Source organism: Leucoraja erinacea, chromosome 13 (genome assembly GCF_028641065.1).
Source record: "Leucoraja erinacea ecotype New England chromosome 13, Leri_hhj_1, whole genome shotgun sequence".
NCBI classification, from domain to species: Eukaryota; Metazoa; Chordata; class Chondrichthyes; order Rajiformes; family Rajidae; genus Leucoraja; species Leucoraja erinaceus.
This window is the reverse complement of record NC_073389.1, coordinates 5,366,260-5,386,246: the sequence shown is the minus strand read 5'-3', so window position 1 is coordinate 5,386,246 and position 19,987 is coordinate 5,366,260. Positions and strand designations below refer to the sequence as shown.

General features: G+C 46.6%; 1 protein-coding gene across 1 annotated transcript in view; it reads left to right on the top strand.

Annotated features, from left to right (window-relative positions):
- Window positions 1-14,119: 14,119 nt before the first annotated feature.
- The window catches only part of LOC129702572 (E3 ubiquitin-protein ligase DZIP3-like), a 65,521-nt gene continuing 59,653 nt past the window's right edge, over window positions 14,120-19,987 (top strand). The window contains exons 1-2 of the mRNA XM_055644350.1: window positions 14,120-14,270; window positions 17,468-17,589. Coding sequence (XP_055500325.1) covers window positions 14,261-14,270; window positions 17,468-17,589 — 132 coding nt within the window. The 5' untranslated portion in view covers window positions 14,120-14,260. The remainder of the gene's footprint in view (window positions 14,271-17,467; window positions 17,590-19,987) is intronic.

Here is a 19,987-nt window from a genome sequence, read left to right as displayed (position 1 = left end):
GGGCGTGATTCTGCGCTGTATCTCTAAATTGAACTGAACATCACCCAGCTGGTGAAGGCGTGGGAAATGTGCCAAATGAGATCAAACATAGACTCATCAACCGCTTGACGGAACATTTACGCTCGGTCCACTTCGGCCAACGGGATCTCCTGGTTTCTCACCATTTCAAATCTCCTTCCCACTGACCTCTCTGTCCTGGGGCACCTCCATTACCAGAGTGAGGCCACCGGGTGGCGCTGCGATGGCAGCCTCGCCAAGTTTGTCATCTCGTCTTTTTTTTGTTATTTTTAATGTGTTTTCTAAGTTTGTGTTAGTTTTCTCTTGTTTGTTTTTTGTGGGGGTTGCGGCAGGGGCCTCAGGGGAAACATTTGTCAATGTCGTACCTTGCCGGAGATGCGATTGTTTTCCGGGTCGTATCTCCGGTCATTCTGCGGCCTAACATCGTGGAGTTGGCGGCCTTGCTCGGGACTGACTTTGAGCCCCACCACGGGGCCGTGGACTTACCATTGGAGCCGATTCCTTGCCTGGGATCGACGCTCCAACTGCGCGCAGCCTACAGACTTTAACATCAAGGGCTCGCAGTCTTGAGGGAGACCAAGTCGGCAGCTCCAAAACCGCACAACGTTCTACTGGCCCCGACGCAGGGTCTGAACATCCAGCGCGCGGGGGAGCTAAGATTCCGCCCCGATGTAGGAGATTGATCGCCCCTACAAGGAGGCCCGCCGCTGGCTACGGGAGTAAGATCATCCCGTCAATGGAAGGCTCGAGGCCCCCGACCGCTGGAGAACAAAGATGGGAAGAGATTTGAACTTTTTCTTTCGCCTTCCATCACAGTGAGGAATGTGGAGGAGTCACTGTGGTGGATGTTTATGTTAAAATGTATTTTGTGTGTTCAGTTGCGTTTTATTAGTTTGACTGTATGGCAAATCAAGTTCCTCGTATGTTGCAAAGCATACTTGGCTAATAAAGTATTATTGTGATCATGAGTATAAATTAGAGGAACAGCACCTCATATTTTGCTCACAAAACAGTGGAATAACATTGAATTCTCTAATTTTAAGTAATTTCATCTCATGCTCCCCCTCCCTCCTTGCCCACTTCCTCCTCTCTCGTCATTTTACCAGTTCCACAGTTGTCCACATTGTTTCTCTTGACATCACACCTTCCCTGACCAACGGTGGGCCTAACAGCCTGAGGTCCACTTCTTCTTGCGTATGACATGCACAGCCTAAAGTTGGACAACTTGTTCTATTTGATCTTATTTGATTGTGCACGCGGGTTGATTGCATTCATCGAAACAGGGAACGTTGCAATCTCCCACCCCACCCCCCCGCCTGAAGTCATTTGTGACAGGGGTGACTAAAGCTCAGTATTTAAATCTTCTCCCTTGTGGGGTTATACCAAGTTTGTCTCCACATTGGACAGCCCCTAAGCTCTCAGGATGATTTGCTTTCACTTCCACTATGAGAAGCAAATATCTGGATGTGATGTTTCACCGTGGGATGGTTTCTGCGCTCGAGCTGCCCTGGCTTTAACACAGTGAGGACCTGATCTGGTGCCAAGGCAATGAAAGTCCAGCTCTGTGCCCAACATTTCTGGTAACTGCACACACAGATCCATGTACTACTCCCTGTACACATACACACACACACACACAGATCCATGTACTACTCCTTGTACACATACACACACACACAGATCTGTGTATCACTCACTGTACACACACACACATACACAGATCCATGTACTACTCCCTGTACACACACACAGATCCATGTACCACTCCCTGTACATACACACACACACAGATCTATGTACCAATCCCTGTACATACACACACACACAGACACAGATCTATGTACCAATCCCTGTACACACACACACACACACACACACACACACACAGGTCTGTGTACTGCACCCAGCACATCACACAGCCTTATACACACCTTGCCCCTGCTTTCCCCTCCCTTACATCCCACCCCATCCACCTTAAACAACCGCCAACTCCAGTGCCCGTGCACTTGGTCTCTCTACCCCTGTAGACCTTCCCCGAATTACTTCTCTGTCTCCTCCCCTGTTATGTTTGCCGTATGACCCTGTTGTGGCTAGCACGATGAATATACATCTGACACCGACGCCATCTTGTAAGAAGCGTTTATTTCCAACACTAACAGAAACCAAAGATCCTATAACGAGCAAGATAGTCCACTCCTGCTAAATCCAATGGGCTGACGTGTAGTACGCAACGGAGCGGAACGTGGGCCATTTCTTCGGCCATTCCAGTAACCCGACCCGACTTTGTAGATCCCTCTCGCAGTGCAATCAACGTTGCAGGGGAACAGGGTACACAAAAAAGCTGGAGAAACTCAGCGGGTGCAGCAGCATCTATGGAGCGAAGGAAATAGGCAACGTTTCGGGCCGAAACCCTTCTTCAGACGGTTTCCATTTGCCTTTCCTTGTCCATGTACTTCATCCAACTAACTTTCAAAGCAACGTTTTTACTCTTTTGTTTCCTGCATAATAACTCAGCTCCTGCAGAAACTTCGGAAAATCATCTGCACTTCTTGGCTTCTTAACTTTCGCTTCTTTAAATTTGTCACTTAGCGATTTTAAACTGCTGCTCAGGCCGTGCTTCGTGCTCCGCAGGGCTCCTTGAAGTTCTCGAACATGGCGCCGGCGCCGGTCGTTATCTGCACGTGGGCGCGGGTGAGGTTGCGGGGCAGCGTGGTGGGAAGGTGGCCCATGGCGGCCATTACTCCCTCTGGGAGAGGCCGTCTACGGAGACCTGCGATTCCTTCGTCGATTGCGTGGACATGGGGAATCGTGACGCCTTTTCCTCGCTCGAGATCCCGATTCCACCTGCCGATCTCTGGCCATCACAGGGGGGCGACCTCCTCTCCGTATCCCCCGCCTGATCGTCTGTCACGCGGGTGGGTGGGGCTTCCCCTCGCGGAATCCACCATCGGCCGGCCCTCCGCTGCTTTCCAGTCTTGCTCTTCTTCTTTTTCATCTTTTTCGGCCCACAGTCGCTCATTCGTCTTCTTGCATGGAGAGTGGGCCCAGTCGCTTGAGTCCCTGCATTGTTTTACTCTGACACCATGTTATGTTTGTTTTGTCCCTGTTGTGGCTAGCCCAATGGTTATACGTCCGATACCGACGCCATCTTGTAAGAAGCGTTTACTTCCAACACTAACAGAGACTTCTAGAAGGTCACGTGACCTCAGTCATGAGGCACAGGCCAACTCGCCTGCTTGTACTCCTAGCCTCAAGGGGCGCTGACATTTACATTATGTTGTGTCTTCGTGTTTGATATCCTGATAATAAACGACACAATTCAGGTTGTTTCAGTTGCCTTACTGTACTCCTTTATTCAGCTGCTTTGTCTGTGTGGCGTAGTGATACTAAAAGTGCTTACATACCTAATCACAGTGTGTGTGTGTGTGGTGAGTGTGCCTGATACAAAGTAGTGCAGGAGGTTGGGACTGCTACAATGAATATGTAGCATATGTAACATCCCCCCTTCTCAAAAGAAAGGAACAAAAATTAGTGACACTAGAGGATTGCCAGAGCGAGGGTGGCAATCCTGTAGCAGATACCGTGGGATTATTCTGCCCACATTCATGGCATTCTGCTTTCTACTATACTACACAACAAAATATATAATGGCAGCTTGTTTTCTTTCAGGTAGTGCGTAGCCAGTCAAGAGTCATGTCTTGGCGTGACTTGTCCCTTCCAGTGCTAGCGATAACGCGCTGGGGGTAAGATGTTGCTCCTGGATCTAGTAGATCTGGTTGTTGCCTGCAGCGTTGCACTCGATGTATTGGTAACTTGTTGAGTTGTTTCCTGGCCATTGGTTGGTGCTGGTTGACTATATGACTCACTGGTAGCAGTTTGTGAGAATGTGTTGTCATCAATGGTAGGTGTTGCTGCTGCTGTGGGTGGTGTCCTAGGAGTTGCTGGTGTTGTCTTTGAAGTTGCAGGTGTTGACATTTCAGGTGTCGGGCGGATGTGAATTCTGTTTCGTCTCAACTGCCTGCCCGGTTCTGTCTCTATGATATATGATTTTGGGGTTCCAGCCCTGCTGGTGATTTGTGCTGGGGTCCATTTCTTTGTTGTTGGATCCTGAGCATGTACGTTTTGGCCTTGAAATAGTTCAGGCAAGTACTGTGCATTTTTGTTGTATTGTTTCAGCCCCTCCTCCTGGGCAGCTGCCAATTTTGCCCTTGTTTCTTCTTGGTCGATAGGGGGTTGGATTTTGCTTGGCAGGGTGGTTTTGTATTTCCTGCCATTTAGCATTTCTGCAGGAGACTTCATGTCAGCCTTTAGTGGAGTTGCCCGTAAGGATAAAAGTGCCAGGTTTGGATCCTCCTTTGCCTCTCGGCATTTTATTAGTGTTTTCTTGGCTGTCTGTACTTGCCTTTCAATAAACCCATGGCCCTTTGGGTAATGTGGTGAAGATGTTGTGATTTTGAACCCGTATTCGGTGGCTAGCTCTCTGAATTCCCGAGATGTGAATTGGGTTCCATTGTCACATACGATCTGCTCAGGTATTCCTTGCTCTGCAAACAACCCTCTAACAATTGACACAATTGTTTTAGCTTTCAAATCCTTTACGTTTCTCACAAATGGGAATTTGGAGTAGTAGCAGGCCATAATCAAATACCATTGCTGGTTCTCTGTGAACAGGTCTGCTCCGATGGTTTGCCATGGCCGGCTTGGGATATCACTGGGTGTCATTTCCTCCTTCTGTTGTGAATTCCTGTATTTTTGGCATATGTGGCATGTAGATACCAGCTTTTCTATGTCCTTGTACATGCCTATCCAGTACACAGCGGATTTAGCACGGAGTCTGCACTTTTCCATTCCTAAGTGTCCCTGGTGGATCTTTTCGAGGATTTCTTTTTGCATAGACTTGGGTATGATGATTCGTGATCCGGCTATCAGGACTCCATTCTCTACCGAAATATCATCACGGATGGTCCAGTATTCGCGGAGGAGAGGCTGAACTTGTTGTCTCTTTTCTGGCCACCCCTGTATTACCATTTGGGTGAGGAGCTGGAGTTCTTCATCTCTGGCTGTTTCCTCTTTGATCTGTTCCAGCTTCACGCTTGTCACACTCACAATGTGGTGGATCTTTATGCTCAGCCCTTCCATCTCTTGTTTGTCATGTGTTGATAGTCTGGATAGGGCGTCAGCTAGCAGCAGGTCTTTTCCTGGCTTGTATTTGATGTTGTAGTCGTAGTGCTGTAGCCTCAGTAATAGTCTCTGTAGTCTGGCTGGTGCTTTGGTGAGGTTTTTTTTTCCGATTTGTTCTAGAGGGCGGTGGTCTGTTTCAATGTCGAAATTTCTTCCATATAGGTAAGTGTGAAATTTCTCGCAGCCATAGACTACTGCTAAGAGTTCTCTCTCTATGTTTGCGTACCTTGATTCTGTAGGCGTGAGTGCTTTGGATGCATACGCAATAGGTCGGCCATTTTGTATCAGTACTGCTCCAACTCCTCTCATGGAGGCATCAACTTGGAGTGTTACAGGTTTCTGTCTGTCATAGTACTGCAGGATCGTTTCTTTGCTGATGAGTTGTTTTATTTCCCCAAAATCTTGGCTATGTGAAGCACACCAATCAAATTCAGCGTCGTCTTTCATCAATTCACGGAGATTTGCTGTGTGATTAGCAAGCTTAGGTATGAAGACTCCCATGTATTGTATGAGCCCTAGGAAACTTCTTAGCTGTTTCTTGTCTTTGGGTTCCTCCATGTGGTTGATAGCATCCACTTTTGTAGGGTCCGGTTTCACTCCTTCTGCAGAGTAAATCAGTCCAAAGAATTTGCACTCCCTTTCTTTGATTATGCATTTGTCTGCATTGAGCTTTATGCCGGCTCTTCGAGTTTTTTCCATAGCCTCATGGAGGTTGTAATCATGCGTGTTTTCATCTCTGCCGTATACTTGGATATCATCTGCTATCCCGATTGCCCCTTTGCAGCCTTTGTTTGTTTCATCTAGTTTCCGCTGGAAGACATCTTGACTCACCTTCAGCCCGAATGGGAGCCTGTTGAATCTGAATCTGCCAAATGGCGTGTTGAAAGTGGTGAGCATTGATGACTCTTGGTCTATTTTGATGTTCCAATATCCATTGCTAGCATCCAGCTTGCTGAACACCTTGGAACCGGCCAGTGCTGGTGTGATCTCTTCAAGGGTTGGAGTTGGATAATGGTCGCGCTTCAATGCATTGTTCAGATCCCTGGGATCAAGGCATATCCTTAGTTTTCCGTTTGGCTTTTCTTTGACAACAATTGAATTTACCCAATCAGTTGGTTTAGTTATTGCTGTGATGATGCCCTTTTTTTCCATTTCGTTTAGTTGTTCCCTTAGCCTCTCTTTCAGTTCAAGGGGAACACGGCGGGGTGGGTGGATCACTGGTTTCACACTGGGGTCTACTGTGATATGGTATTCGTATTCCTCAAAACAACCAACGGTATCGTCAAAACACTCTGGGTACATGTCAATCAATTCTTCTTTGTTCCTGATGGGCGGCCGGTTTTTGATGGGTATGTTTCTGTCAATTCTGCAGGAGTTTGTCTTGATTTCATGGTTGATTGACACAATCTTCAGTCTTTGGCACGTGTTCAGGCCGAGAATAGCAGGTCCTTTCGATTTAGTGATGTAGAAGGGGCATTTCACTTCTTTCCCTTTGTATGTTCCTGCTATTATTGTTTTGCCTAGCTGTGGGATTATGGAACCTCCGTATGCAGCTAGGACTACATCGCTACTTCCAAGGATTCCTTTCCTGACGCTGCCATCTTTTGTCATGTGTTCAGGGAATATCTTTCCGTAAAGATTGACTGGTAAGATATTGCTCTGAGCTCCAGTATCAGTTTTGAGCCTTAGATTAATCGTTGTTCTTTTCTTTCCCACTTTTTTCTGTAGTTGTATTATAGTATATGCTTCATCTCTGTTGCTATGTGGTTTGTTGTTTCCCATTTCGTGGACGTCAATGGTCCCAACGGAAAGGAATTCTTCCTCAGAGGTATCTGAGGTTATCTCCTCTTCCTGTTGGACGTGTGCGTGTATTTGTTTCCTTCTCGTATTTCTATCGTTCTTTGACCATTGCTGCTTTGGCTTGGTGCTGTATGATTTTGTTGACCTACACATTTTCTTCCAGTGGTTAGGCCTCCCACAGGAGTTGCAGGTAGTCCCGTATGCTGGGCACTCCCTGCGATCATCAAATGCATGCTCTGTACCGCAGTTCCAGCAGCTTCTTTGGCTTGCTTGTTTGTTTGCATGCCTAGAAAATTTCTGCTTTGAAGCCTTTAAGGTGGAGCCAGGGTCACGTTTTGAGAGAGCGTCTATATTCACTCTGGTGCTGCTCTGAGATGAGCCAACTTGAAGGGAGAGGGAGGACATTTGTTTCCTTGTGGCTTTGAAAACTCTGGCAGCATCTACGGCGTCTTTTAGGTTGAGGGTGTCTTTCCCTATTAGGGACTTTTGGACCTCTTGGTGGGCGCACCCCCATATTAGCTGGTCGACAATTCTGTCCTCTTCATCACCAAATCTGCATTTCTTGGCCACGTTCCTTAGTCTCGACAGGAAAGTGTTGGTTGTTTCTTGTGGGTCTTGTCTTAGCCCTTGGAACTCATACCGATGGATTCTGTGGTTTGATTTGGGCTCCATATGGTTCGCAAACCTTTCAAGGACTATTCCCGGATTATTGCAGTCGGGCTCTGTTAAGCTCCAACTGTTAAAAATGTCTAGACCCTTTTCCCCGAGCCATAGTAAAATATAACTGACCTTCTCTTCATCTGCAGTTCCTTTCAGGAAGCTTTTGAATGCCAGCTGGCTCTTTTGTTTGAATTTCTTGAACGCCTCCCCCACATCATCGGCGTCCCAGTTCATCGTAGGGTGGAGGTTCATTGCTGCAGCAACAGCCACTGTGGAGGCCGCCATCTTGTGTTGTTAGGTGGGTGCACAAAAAAAATCAATTTCTCTGCAGCCGCTGTTCCTAATTCCCAATAGCGATTCACAATAGCGCGGTTTTTTTTTACTCGAAAGTCACCGCTGCCACCATGTTGTGTCTTCGTGTTTGATATCCTGATAATAAACGACACAATTCAGGTTGTTTCAGTTGCCTTACTGTACTCCTTTATTCAGCTGCTTTGTCTGTGTGGCGTAGTGATACTAAAAGTGCTTACATACCTAATCACAGTGTGTGTGTGTGTGGTGAGTGTGCCTGATACAAAGTAGTGCAGGAGGTTGGGACTGCTACAATGAATATGTAGCATATGTAACACATTACATACTAATATTGATGACAAATACAAACGTTACATCCACCCCCCCAATTCCTCCTAACCCTTCCTTTCACTGCTGACTCTCCCTCTCACTGCACTCATTGCTGGCTGCCTGCGCTCTCAGAGTGATGCAGACTCACCTCTGCCTCTGCTCATGGCTGTTCCCCAATCACCCTTCCTCATGGCTCCTAACACAGCATGCAGCCTAGCTCAGACCCTGACCACACTGCTGCTCCCTAACACAAGGGGGGGGGGGGGGGGGGGGGGGGGGGGGGGGGGGGGGGGGGGGGGGGGGGGGGGGAGTTATGAGGGACCATCCCCAGCTGTACTCCCCCCATCCTCCCCCCCATCAGAGGGGAGGTGCGGAGGGAGCATTGAACCACTTAAAGTTGTCTTGTGAATGTGGAGCAGTGCTTTAAACCAAAATCAAAATAAGCTTTATTCAGGTAAAATATGAACAATACAGGGACCGTGCAAAAGAATCTGCCCGACACTCTCTGATATGGAATAAATTGTGACAGGGACCCTTGCAAACTTCTCCAGACTCTTATTTCAAATCCACTCTGCAAAGAGGTGGGCAACCATCTCCTCTCCATAGCAGTATCAGTCCAGCAGAGGGAGCAGCTCCCAGCCAATACATCTGCACCTCTCATCGTTCATTTATAATTCTCCCTCCCACACCCCTTTTTTCCATAGTATCCAGGCCTGAGGAGTTGTCATTCTTGGCTGTTTCTCAACCCACGGCATTTCTCAACATGTTATTCACACTCACAATCACAATAATACTTTATTAGCCAAGTATGTTTTGCAACATACAAGGAATTTCATTTGCCAAGTTAGTCGTACAAATAAAAAGCAACGGAACACACAAAACATTTTAACATAAACATCCACCACAGTGACTCCTCCGCATTCCTCACCGTGATGGAAAGCGAAAAAAAGATCAAATCACTTCCCTTAGCTCTCCCGCGTTCGGGGGCCTCGAGCCCCCCGTTGATGGGACAATCTTAACTCCCGTAGCTGGTATTTATGAGGATGTTGCACATCAGACAGGCCCCCTCACTGTCCATCTTCAAATCCACCCTAAAAACTCATTTTTATTCTCTGGCTTTCGACACTGGCTGAGACATTGCTCCTGTTTTTAGTGCTTTTAATGTCTTTTAATTTTTACTGTTTTATAGTCCTTTGTTTTACAGTTTTTAATGGTTTGTAATAACTTCTTGTCCATGAGTTCTCATGTACAGCACTTGTGGCAACCACAGTTGTTTAAAGTGCTTTATAAATAAAGTTATTATTATGTTGCCAGGATTAGAGGGTGTGAGCTACAGGGAGAGGTTGAATAGTCTGGGTCTCTATTCCATGGAGCGCAGGATGATGGGTGGAGATCTTATGAGGTGTACAAAATCATGAGAGGAATAGAGAGGAATAGATTGGGTAGATGCACAGAGTCTTTTACCCAGAGTAGGGGAATCGAGGAGCAGAGGACATAGGTCCAAGGTGAAGGGGAAAAGATTTAATAGGAATCTGAGGGGTAACTTTTTCACACAGAGGGTGGTGGGTGTATGGAACAAGCTGCCAGAGGAGCTAGATGAGGCTGGGACTATCCCATCATTTAAGAAATAGTTGAGCAGGTACGTGGATAGGACAGGTTTGGAGGGTTATCGACCAAGCGCAGGCAAGTGGGACGAAGGTAGCTGGGACATGTTGGCCGGTGTGGGCGAGTTGGGCCGAAGGGCCTGTTTCCACACTGTATCACTCTACAACTGCAGGATATCCTCTCTCTTCAGCACAATGATAGTCTCTTTAATCAATATTGCACTTCTTCTCACTTCCCAATCCTGCCTCGACATTGAGCTATGAATGCCCATTCCAGCCTATTTATAGACGTCTGTTATTTCCACATCGTAATCCCAGTTAATTGCACCTTTTGATTAGTAACTCAATTAATTCCTTGCCTTGAAGGTCACACCCTTTAAATACATTAGGCCTTCCTGGTACTCTTTCTTTCTGCTTCAGTCTAAACCCTTTCTGTACAGATCCCCGTACAGAATCCTGAAGAAGGGCCTTGATCCAAAACACCACCTATCCATGTTCACCAGAGATGCTGCCTGACCCGCTGAATTACTCCAGCGCTTTGTGTCCTTTTGTGTACCGAGTTACCAATTGAGTCCCAGGGCTAATACCATTTGTTAGCATTTGGCCGATAACCCTATTGACCCTTCCCACCCATATCTGTTTATTAGAAGTCGTTCACCATCCCTCTGCCGGATCCTGCCCCTGAGTTATTTTTTCTCCAGGTGTCCACAGCCACAGTCTATTGTGTAGTGAGCACCCATCTCCCTCACCGTCATAATGCTCCTTCTACCTTGTACACTCATCTGCCATCCCCGAACCCCCCCATCCCCCTTTTAGCACCCTCTTGCCCTTCTCACTGGTCCTCTCCCACTCCTATCCCTCCCTCCATTTCCATTTCACTACTTTTCTTATCTGAAACCCTTTTGTCTCCTTTTCACTTCCAGCCTTTGTCACCGATTCCTCCCATCTGCCACACGCATACACCTATCACTTGCCCCCTTACTTTTCCAGCTTTCTCCCTCCTACTCCATCAGTCTGAGGAAGGGTCCCGATTCGAAGCGTCGCCTGTCCTTTCCCTCCACCGATGCTGCCTGACCCGCTGAGGTCCTCCAACACTTTGCGTTGTGCACCTGCAGTTTGTGAGTCTGTCTTTGCCCTCCCGCCCTGGGTGTGGGGATGGCTGTGACGATGTGGATTGAGCCAAATCTCACCAGACAGGGCAAGGTGCCACCTGTGAACATTGGCACCATCAGGTCTGACAGACATCAAGTGCTGCTGGAAGGTCATCAGCTTGGTGAAGGGCCCTCTTTCATCTCCCAGCCAAGTGAGATGTCCTTCGGGGAATGTTGTCGACTGGCCTGCTCCAGACTGCAGGAGTACATACTGATGGACGCACTGAAGCTTGGTGCAGCCAACGCCAAGGCTCTGTGGGAGAGTTCCACAGTCTAGTATAGAAGTGGGAAAACACACACCACACGATTCAGGGACAGTTTCTTCCCACCTGTTATCAGGCAACTGAATCATCCTACCACAACCAGAGAGCAGTGCTGAACTACTATCTACCTCATTGGTGATCCTTGCACTATCCTTGATCGGACTTTGCTTGCTTTATCTTGCACTAAACATTATTCCCTTATCATGTAAATGGCTCAATTGTAATCATGTATTGTCTTTCTGCTGACTAGTTAGCGCACACCAAATGCTTTTCAATGTACCTCGGTACACGTGACAATAAACTAAATTGAACTTCCGCTGCTGGACATTGGGGGGCAGTGTCCGATCACCCTTCAAACAAGGAAGGGAATTCACTGCAGGGGGCCACATGGGTGTTCTGTCTGAAGACATGTGCTAGCACTATTGAATATAACACTGTTGAAGGCTGAGATGCTGAGAATGTACAAAGAGTTTTCGTATAGTTTTTGTTTTATATATTGTTATTATTCTGATTAGGTCTGTCCCACTGCCCAGAATTTGCAGTTCAATAGAGCTACTCTCTATGAGCAAGTCCAGGGTCATTAAGAAAGCAGGACCTGCAATGTTGTACAGGCCAAACCAGCCCATACTGACCAAGATACCCCAACTACCCTCGCCAAACCTGCCCGCGTTTGGCCCATATCCCTCTCAACCCTTCCTTTCCATGTACCTGTACAACATTGCGATCAGAACTATGCACAATATTCCCAGTGTGGTCCCACCACCATGTGTGAAGTTGTAAGGAGGCGCCCCACTGGTGACAAGCAATTGTCCAGTCCTCAAGATGTTGGAGCCACTGGCCCCAACACAGCCTCACACACCCTGCCCCAAACTATACTCTGCCCCCCCCACACCTACCCACCCACCCCCCCCCCCCCCCCCCCCCCACACCACCCCCACACACACACACACTACACCCTGCGCCCCGCCCCCCCCACCACCACCACCCACACACACACACACACACACACACTACACACTGCCCGGCGGTGCAGCACAGGGAGAGAGGACAAGTGCGGATCACTGCTAAAGACAGAGAAAGAGAAATCTTGGTGCACAATAAGTTACAGTAGGTATGTAACAAAACTTACCTTCAGCGGCGCTGTAATTCTGCCACTGGCCGTGTGCGCGATTTTGGCGCGTTTGAGGGGGGGGCTGGGTTAAAACGGGGTTTTTTTCCCCGACCTGGTGCTGAATTATATTTGTTGGAGTGCAAGATGTTGCTAAAGAATCGTTCCTACCGCCGTTCTGTGTGTGTTTTTTTTTAAATTCACCCGGCAAGTTAATCGCTGGAGTGATTTTAAAAGCAGCTTCTGAAACCATCAATGCCGACAACAGGGACGGATTTTATACAGGACCAGGTAAAAGAAAGTAGTTTATTTTTAATGTATAAAAATGTTGCTTAAGATGGATTTAATTTACATTTTAAGTTGCGAAACGGTGCTTTTCCCCCCGAACAACCGGCAGTGTATTTGGTGCAGTTATGGGGACTAAAATCACCGCATCTGAACGTTCTAAATGGTCCCGTTCCAGTAAATCCCACAGGCAAGCTGATTTAAATGGCCATTAATCTACTGGTACTAAACATTAAATTCCATCCATTTGGCCTATAAACCCATGAAATGAGATTTAAAAATTATGTTATATTGTGAATTATTCTGTGAATGTTATTTGGACACTTAGGCTATTTAAAAATGTTAATCTATTCTTAAGAAATGGATAGATGTTTAGATCTAGTAATTGAATTTTGTAATTAGCGGTAACTAACTAATTATATGCTTTAATTTCAGGTCATCCAAGTAAGATTGGTTTATATTTGTTTCAGAATGCTTCAATCTATGATAACTGAACATTTCATTCAATTCTCCTAATTTTTAAGAAAGTTATGGGCTTTTGACTGTCCACGATCACAGCTTTTTTGTTATGTCCATAGAAAATCAATAGGGAACACGATGCTAATTTCCGAGTATGAAAATGGCCATAACTTTTTTAATACTTGAGATATGAAAGTGAATTAGGTGTCAAATTAAACTTCTTTTTATGCTTTATCTGATGGGATAAATTGCAGACTTGATTTTTAAAATCTCAACATTTTGTAACATTGCTAGTAACAGCATGCCATAACTGAGAGACGGTGAATGACCAATATGCACATGTGTACGCACACACTAATTGACATTAACTGACACTAAGACATTAATATTGAATTGCTAAACTTGCTATTCTGTTGTACTGCTTACAGCTGCAAGAACGTGTAGCAATAAAGGGCTATAGTAAGTCTATTGCGAGTTTATGTACATCTATCCATGCACTGTATACGTATTTATATTTATGCATTTTAAATATGTATGTCATGTTTTATACTTTGGCAATATGACGATGTATTTTATCATGCCAATAGTTTATTTTAATTGAAAAATTGAATTGAGAGAGAGAACGAGAAAGAAAGAAAGAAAGAAAGAGAGAGAGAGAGAGAGAGAGAGAGAGAGAGAGAGAGAGAGAGAGAGAGAGAGAGAGAAAGAGAGAGAGAGAGAGAGAGAGAGAGAGAGAGAGAGAGAGAGAGAGAGAGAGAGAGAGAGAGAGAGAGAGAGAGAGAGAGAGAGAGAGAGAGAGAGAGAGAGAGAGAGAGAGAGAGAGAGAGAGAGAGAGAGAGAGAGAGAGAGAGAGAGAGAGAGAGAGAGAGAGAGAGAGAGAGAGAGAGAGAGAGAGAGAGAGAGAGAGAGAGAGAGAGAGAGAGAGAGAGAGAGAGAGAGAGAGAGGAGAGAGAGAGAGAGAGAGAGAGAGAGAGAGAGAGAGAGAGAGAGAGAGAGAGAGAGAGAGAGATAAAGAGAGGGAGGGAGGAAGGAAACAAACCGCAGCGGCCGGAAGCAGCAACAACAGTAGTAGTTTCTGACTGAACACTGAAGAATCTTTGCTGATCAGTCATGGAGAGAGGTAGGCGGCCCGGCCCGGCGTGTGTGTGTGAGAGAGAGAGAATGAGTGTGTAGAGATTTGTGTGACTGTGTATAGTATATATATATATATATATATGGCTGTGTGAGTGTGTGTAGGGCCGTGTGTGTGTTTGCCAGGTTTAACCACAGATTATAGAGCGGAGACTGGGTTTAACTAGCCCGGCCCGGCCTGCCCGCTGCTGCCTCGGCTCGGCTCGGCTCGCCTGCCCCATCTCATGGGCCGTGACTCGCTGTGTGGACCAAAGATCCTATAGCAGAGGATCATTGGTGTGGACGGAGCTGGTGTGTGTGAGCTGCTTTGCCAGGTTTAAACACACAGATTATAGACACCAGACACCCGCCCCCAGACACCCGCGCCCCAGACACCCGCCCCCCAGCCCCCGGCCCCTCCTCAGCCCCCAGACACCAGACACCAGCCCCCAGACACCAGACACCAGCCCCCAGCCCCCAGCCCCCCAGCCCCCAGACTTCCCCTCCCAGACACCCGCCCCCAGACACCCGCCCCAGACACCAGACCCCAGCCCTCAGCCACCACCACCAGCCCCAGACCCCAGACTCCTGCCCCCAGACCCCCCAACCAGCCCCCAGAAACCTGCCCCAGACTCCCGCCCCCAGACCCCCCCCCCAGACACCCCCCCCCCACCCCCCACCCCACCCCCAGCCCCACCCCCCCCCCCCCCCCCAGCCCCCAGACTCCCGCCCCCAGCCCAGCGTTGGTGTAACATGAGCCGAGCCGACCCCGACCCTCACTAAACACGCTTTGTTTGTACCTCAAGCATGAGTTCATGAAGCCGAGGGGCTCCAAACATTTTCAAACTTTCACACTTGACTGTACATTAGGGTGGCGCAGCGGTAGAGTACTTCCTCCTTACAAATGCAGCGCCAGAGACCCGGGTTCGATACCCACTACGGGTGCTGTCTGTACGGAGTTTGCACTCTCCCCGTGACTGGGTGGGTTTGCTCCGAGATCTCAGGTTTCCTCCCACACTCCAAAGACGTACCTTGATTAATTGGCTTGATAAAAATGTATTTAAAATAATATATATTTTTGATAAAAATGTAAAATTGTCCAAGTTGGCGATACTGCCCTGCCTACTACAAAATTCAGAAGGTGACATAAGAAGGGAGGGACTCTTCAGTACTTCCTCCTTACAAATAAAGTAATTTTGAAATGTTTAGTTTAGTGTAGAGATACAGCACAGAAATACGCTCACAGCTCTTTGTCCAAGTACTGTAAGTTTTCTCTCCAGAGATGCTGCCTGTCCCACTGTTACTCCAGCATTTTGTGTCTGTCTTTGTTTGTTTTTGGATTGAATTGATTGATTGAAATTTGCTGCATGGAAACAGGCCCTTTGGCCCATCGAGCCCACCCCGACCATCGATCGCCCGCTCACACCATTTCTATGTTACCCCACTTTCGCATCCACTTCCCCCCCCCCCCCCCACGCACCAGGGGCAATTTTGCAGAGGTTCGATTAACCTATAAACTTGCCTGTAGGAGGAAACCGGAGCACCCGGAGAAAATCGCATGGTCTCAGGGGAGAACGGGCAAATTAAATTATACTTTATTGTCACTTTATTCTTTGTTTTTGCAGACAATACACAAAGTACGCAATGAGTCACCACGTATCTGTGCGTTGAGAACGTTACAAAGTACTCAATAGAGTCCTGATGGTCCCTCTTCATTCTTGCTCCCCCCCTACAGCCGACACCCTTTGTTCCCAGCGGCTCCCCACACTGCCAGGTCCCTCTTTGTTCTCGGTTACTGTCCCCGAGCAGCCCCCTCCTCTTCGGTCCTTCAGTCTGAGGTCAGGATCGAACCTGGGTCTCTGGCGCTGTGAGGCAGAGGCTCTACCAGCTGTGTGCGCCACTGGTAAAGAATTCTGGCCTCACCACTCTGGATAAAGCTCTAGACACGCTGGATGAAGATAACGTTCTTTATCGTCCCTCGCCTCTTTCCACCACTTACTTTGGAATGTATGCCCTTAGATTTTAACCCCTCATCCAGGGTGATAGATCCTCCATTTGCTCATCCCCAGCTCTTCTATGTTTGGAAACAAAGAACTGCAGATGCTGGTTAACATACTCGGACAAAAGTGCTGGAGTAACTCAGCAGGTCAGGCAGCATCTCTGGGGCACATTGATAGGTGACGCTTAGGGTCGGGACCCTTCTTCAGTCTGATTGTAGGGAGGGGGAGAGGAAAGCTGGATTAAGGTACAATGCTCAAAGTCGTTGGAAAAAGGGAGTCAATGTGTACATATAAATACACAAATTGTGACCTGTTGAGAAAATGGCCTGCAGCCGATTAATGAGATTATTTTAATATGTAACTAGTTGTGCAAATATATAAATGTGATTCTTCATGGGTAAGTAATTCTAGGATGAATCATTTATTTGAAGTGCTTCTTTGTTACTGGAAAAACTAGAAAAGTTCACAGCTTGATGGTCAAATTTCATTGGGGCCATTATAATTTAGGAAATTATGCTTCTGAGAGAATTAAAACAGCGTCTTTTTATATGTAGTATTCTGTGATCCTAATCATTTTCTAGATTAACATCTTTCTTGATACTTTAAAGAAATTGGTTATTGTTTGACGACACTGGGCCTGTTCTCAGTGGAGTTTAGAAGGATGAGGGGGCACCTCATTGAAACTCACTGAATAATGAAAGGCTTGGATAGAGTGGCTGTGGAGAGGATGTTTCCAATAGCGGGTGAGTCTAGGACTAGAGGTAATATCCTCAGAATAAAAGTATGTACCTTTAGAAAGGAGACGAGGGAATTCTTCAGCCATACAGTGGTGGTGAATCTGAAATTCATTGCCGTACACCAAGACTATGGTATTGTAATATTTTGATATTTTTAAAGCGGAGATTGACAGGTTCCGGATTAGCAAGAGTTTCAGGTGTTATGGGGAGATGGCAGGAGAATGGGGTTGAGAGGGAAAGATAGATCAGCCATGATTGAATGGTGGCGTGGACTCGAATGAGTGAATGGCCCAATTCTGCTCCTATGTCTTATAAAGTTATCATGAATTTAAGTGCCAGCACAATTCAATGGGAGAGTGAGAGTGAAATAGGAGGAAAGACGTGTCTCGTTGTAGAGTGTCTGTCTCTCTGTCTGTAGAAATGTAATTCTGACATTGGCGGACTTTCCCAAATCCACTGTTATTTTGCAGGTTTGCCAGAAGACGATTATGATTATGGTTGGGATGATTGTGATTATAGTTGTGGCGATGATTGTGTTGATGCACGTCTAGGACGGCTGACCGCAGGAGATAACGGAGCATTTTATATTGAAGTGGGTCCTTTTTGTTTTCATTGCATGTATCATGTTCATTTTATATTGAAGTGGGTCCTTTTTGTTTTCATTGCATGGGTATCATGGCTAAAACTTCAAACATAAGCTAAAAGGTACACAGCAAGACACATGGCAAATCTTCTGGAAGGAAGGCAGTGTTCCAGTGGTGTATCAGGAGCTGATGTCTGGACAGTCCAGCTCCCTTGCTGATGCAGACTGCTTCACACTCAACCACATTATGTGCTTTTGTATTTTCGATTTTCATTTTTCAAACTCAAAGGGCTTGAAATTGCACAACAGCCTATTAAAAGAGAGAGATGAAATCACGTTATTGCCCGACCAAATCATTAACTCGTGTTCAAGAAGGAACTGCAGTTGCTGGAAAATCGAAGGTACACAAAAATGCTGGAGTAACTCAGTGGGTGCAGCAGCATCTATGGAGCGAAGGAAATAGGCAACGTTTCGGGCCGAAACCCTTCAGACATTCAGATATCATTAACCTGTTCCACTGAGACGTACCAAGTGCCGTGTGCCTTTAGTTTCAGATTGGGTTATTTCTGATGTCAGCTTTGATTAGATTTAGATCTAGCTTTGCAGAGTTTCCACCTATCAATGGTGTAAGCTGTGCAATGGTGAACGGTCCTACTGGGAGAATTTGCCATAATCTCATTGTAGCTGATCTGGCCTTATGTCCTCCTACCCTGTACACATTACACTCTATTTACTAACTGTTCTGAGCCTGTTCTCTATCCCGCCCCTCGGCTGCTGTTCAGTTGTTCCTCACAGCCACCATCGCCCCTCACCATTTGGAATCCTTCCACCTGCCCTCACTGTGGACCAGTTACTGCTGCCGTGGATGTGTGCACCTCGTCTCTCTTGTCTCGGCACTCTCATCTGCAGCAGTCTTGTAGAATTGGCCTTGAATTTCCCTCGCAATGCTCTTCGCATAAAATCATCTGGCACAGGAACAAGTCCTTCGACTCAACTCGTCTAATGCCAAACAAGATGCCACATTAAACTGAAGAAGGGTTTCTGCCCGAACCGTTGCCTATTTCCTTCGCTCCATAGATGCTGCTGCACCCGCTGAGTTTCTCCAGCACTTTTGTCTGCCCCATTAAACTACTCCATTTGCCCAAGTGTTTGGCCCATATTCCTCCAAACTGTGCTATCCATGTACAGTGCCCTTCACAATGTTTGGGACAAAGACCCATCATTTATTTATTTGCCTCTGTACTCCGCAAATTGAGATTTGTAATAGAAAAAAAAATCACATGTGGTTAAAGTGCACATTGTCAGATTTTAATTAAGGCCATTTTTATACATTTTGGTTTCACCATGTAGAAATTACAGCAGTGTTTATAACAGTCCCCCCCCACCCCCCATTTCAGGGCACCATAATGTTTGTGACTCAGCAATGTCATGTAAATTAAAGGAGTCATGTTTCTTATTTTGTTGCATATCCTTTGCATGCAATGACTGCTTGAAGTCTGCGATTCATGTACATCACCAGTTGCTGGGTGTCTTCTCTGGTGATGCTCTGTCAGGCCTGTATTGCAGCCATCTTTAGCTTATGCTTGTTTTGGGGGCTAGTCCCCTTCAGTTTTCTCTTCAGCATATAAAAAGCATGCTCAATCGGGTTCAGGTCGGGTGATTGACTTGGCCACTCACGAATTGATCATTTTTTAGCTTTGAAAAACTCCCTTGTTGCTTTAGCAGTATGTTTGGGATCATTGTCTTGCTGTAGAATGAACCGCCGGCCAATGAGTTTTGAGACATTTGTTTGAACTTGAGCAGGTAGCATCTGTATACACTTCAGAATTCATTATGCTACTACCATCAGCAGTTGTATCATCAATGAAGATAAGTGAGCCAGTTCCTTCAGCAGCCATACATGCCCAGGTGATAACACCCCCACCACCGTGTTTCACAGATAAGGTGGTATGCTTTGGATCTTGGGCAGTTCCTTCTCTCCTCCATACTTTGCTCTTGCCATCACTCTGATATAAATTAATCTTCATCTCATCTGTCCACAAGCCCTTGTTCCAGAACTGTGGTTGCTTTTTTAAGTACTTCTTGGCAAACTGTAACCTGGCCATCCTATTTTTGCGGCTAACCAGTGGTTTGCATCTTGCAGTGTAGCCTCTGTATTTCTGTTCATGAAGTCTTCTGTGGACAGTGGTCATTGACAAATCCACACCTGACTCCTGAAGAGCGTTTCTGATCTGTCGGACAGGTGTTTGGGGATTTTTCTGTATTATAGAGAGAATTCTATCATCAGCTGTGAAGGTCTTCCTTGACCTGCCGGTCCCTTTGCGATTAGTAAGCTCACCAGCGCTCTCTTTCTTCTTAATGATGTTCCAAGTAGTTGGTTTTGGTAAGCCTAAGGTTTGGCTGATGT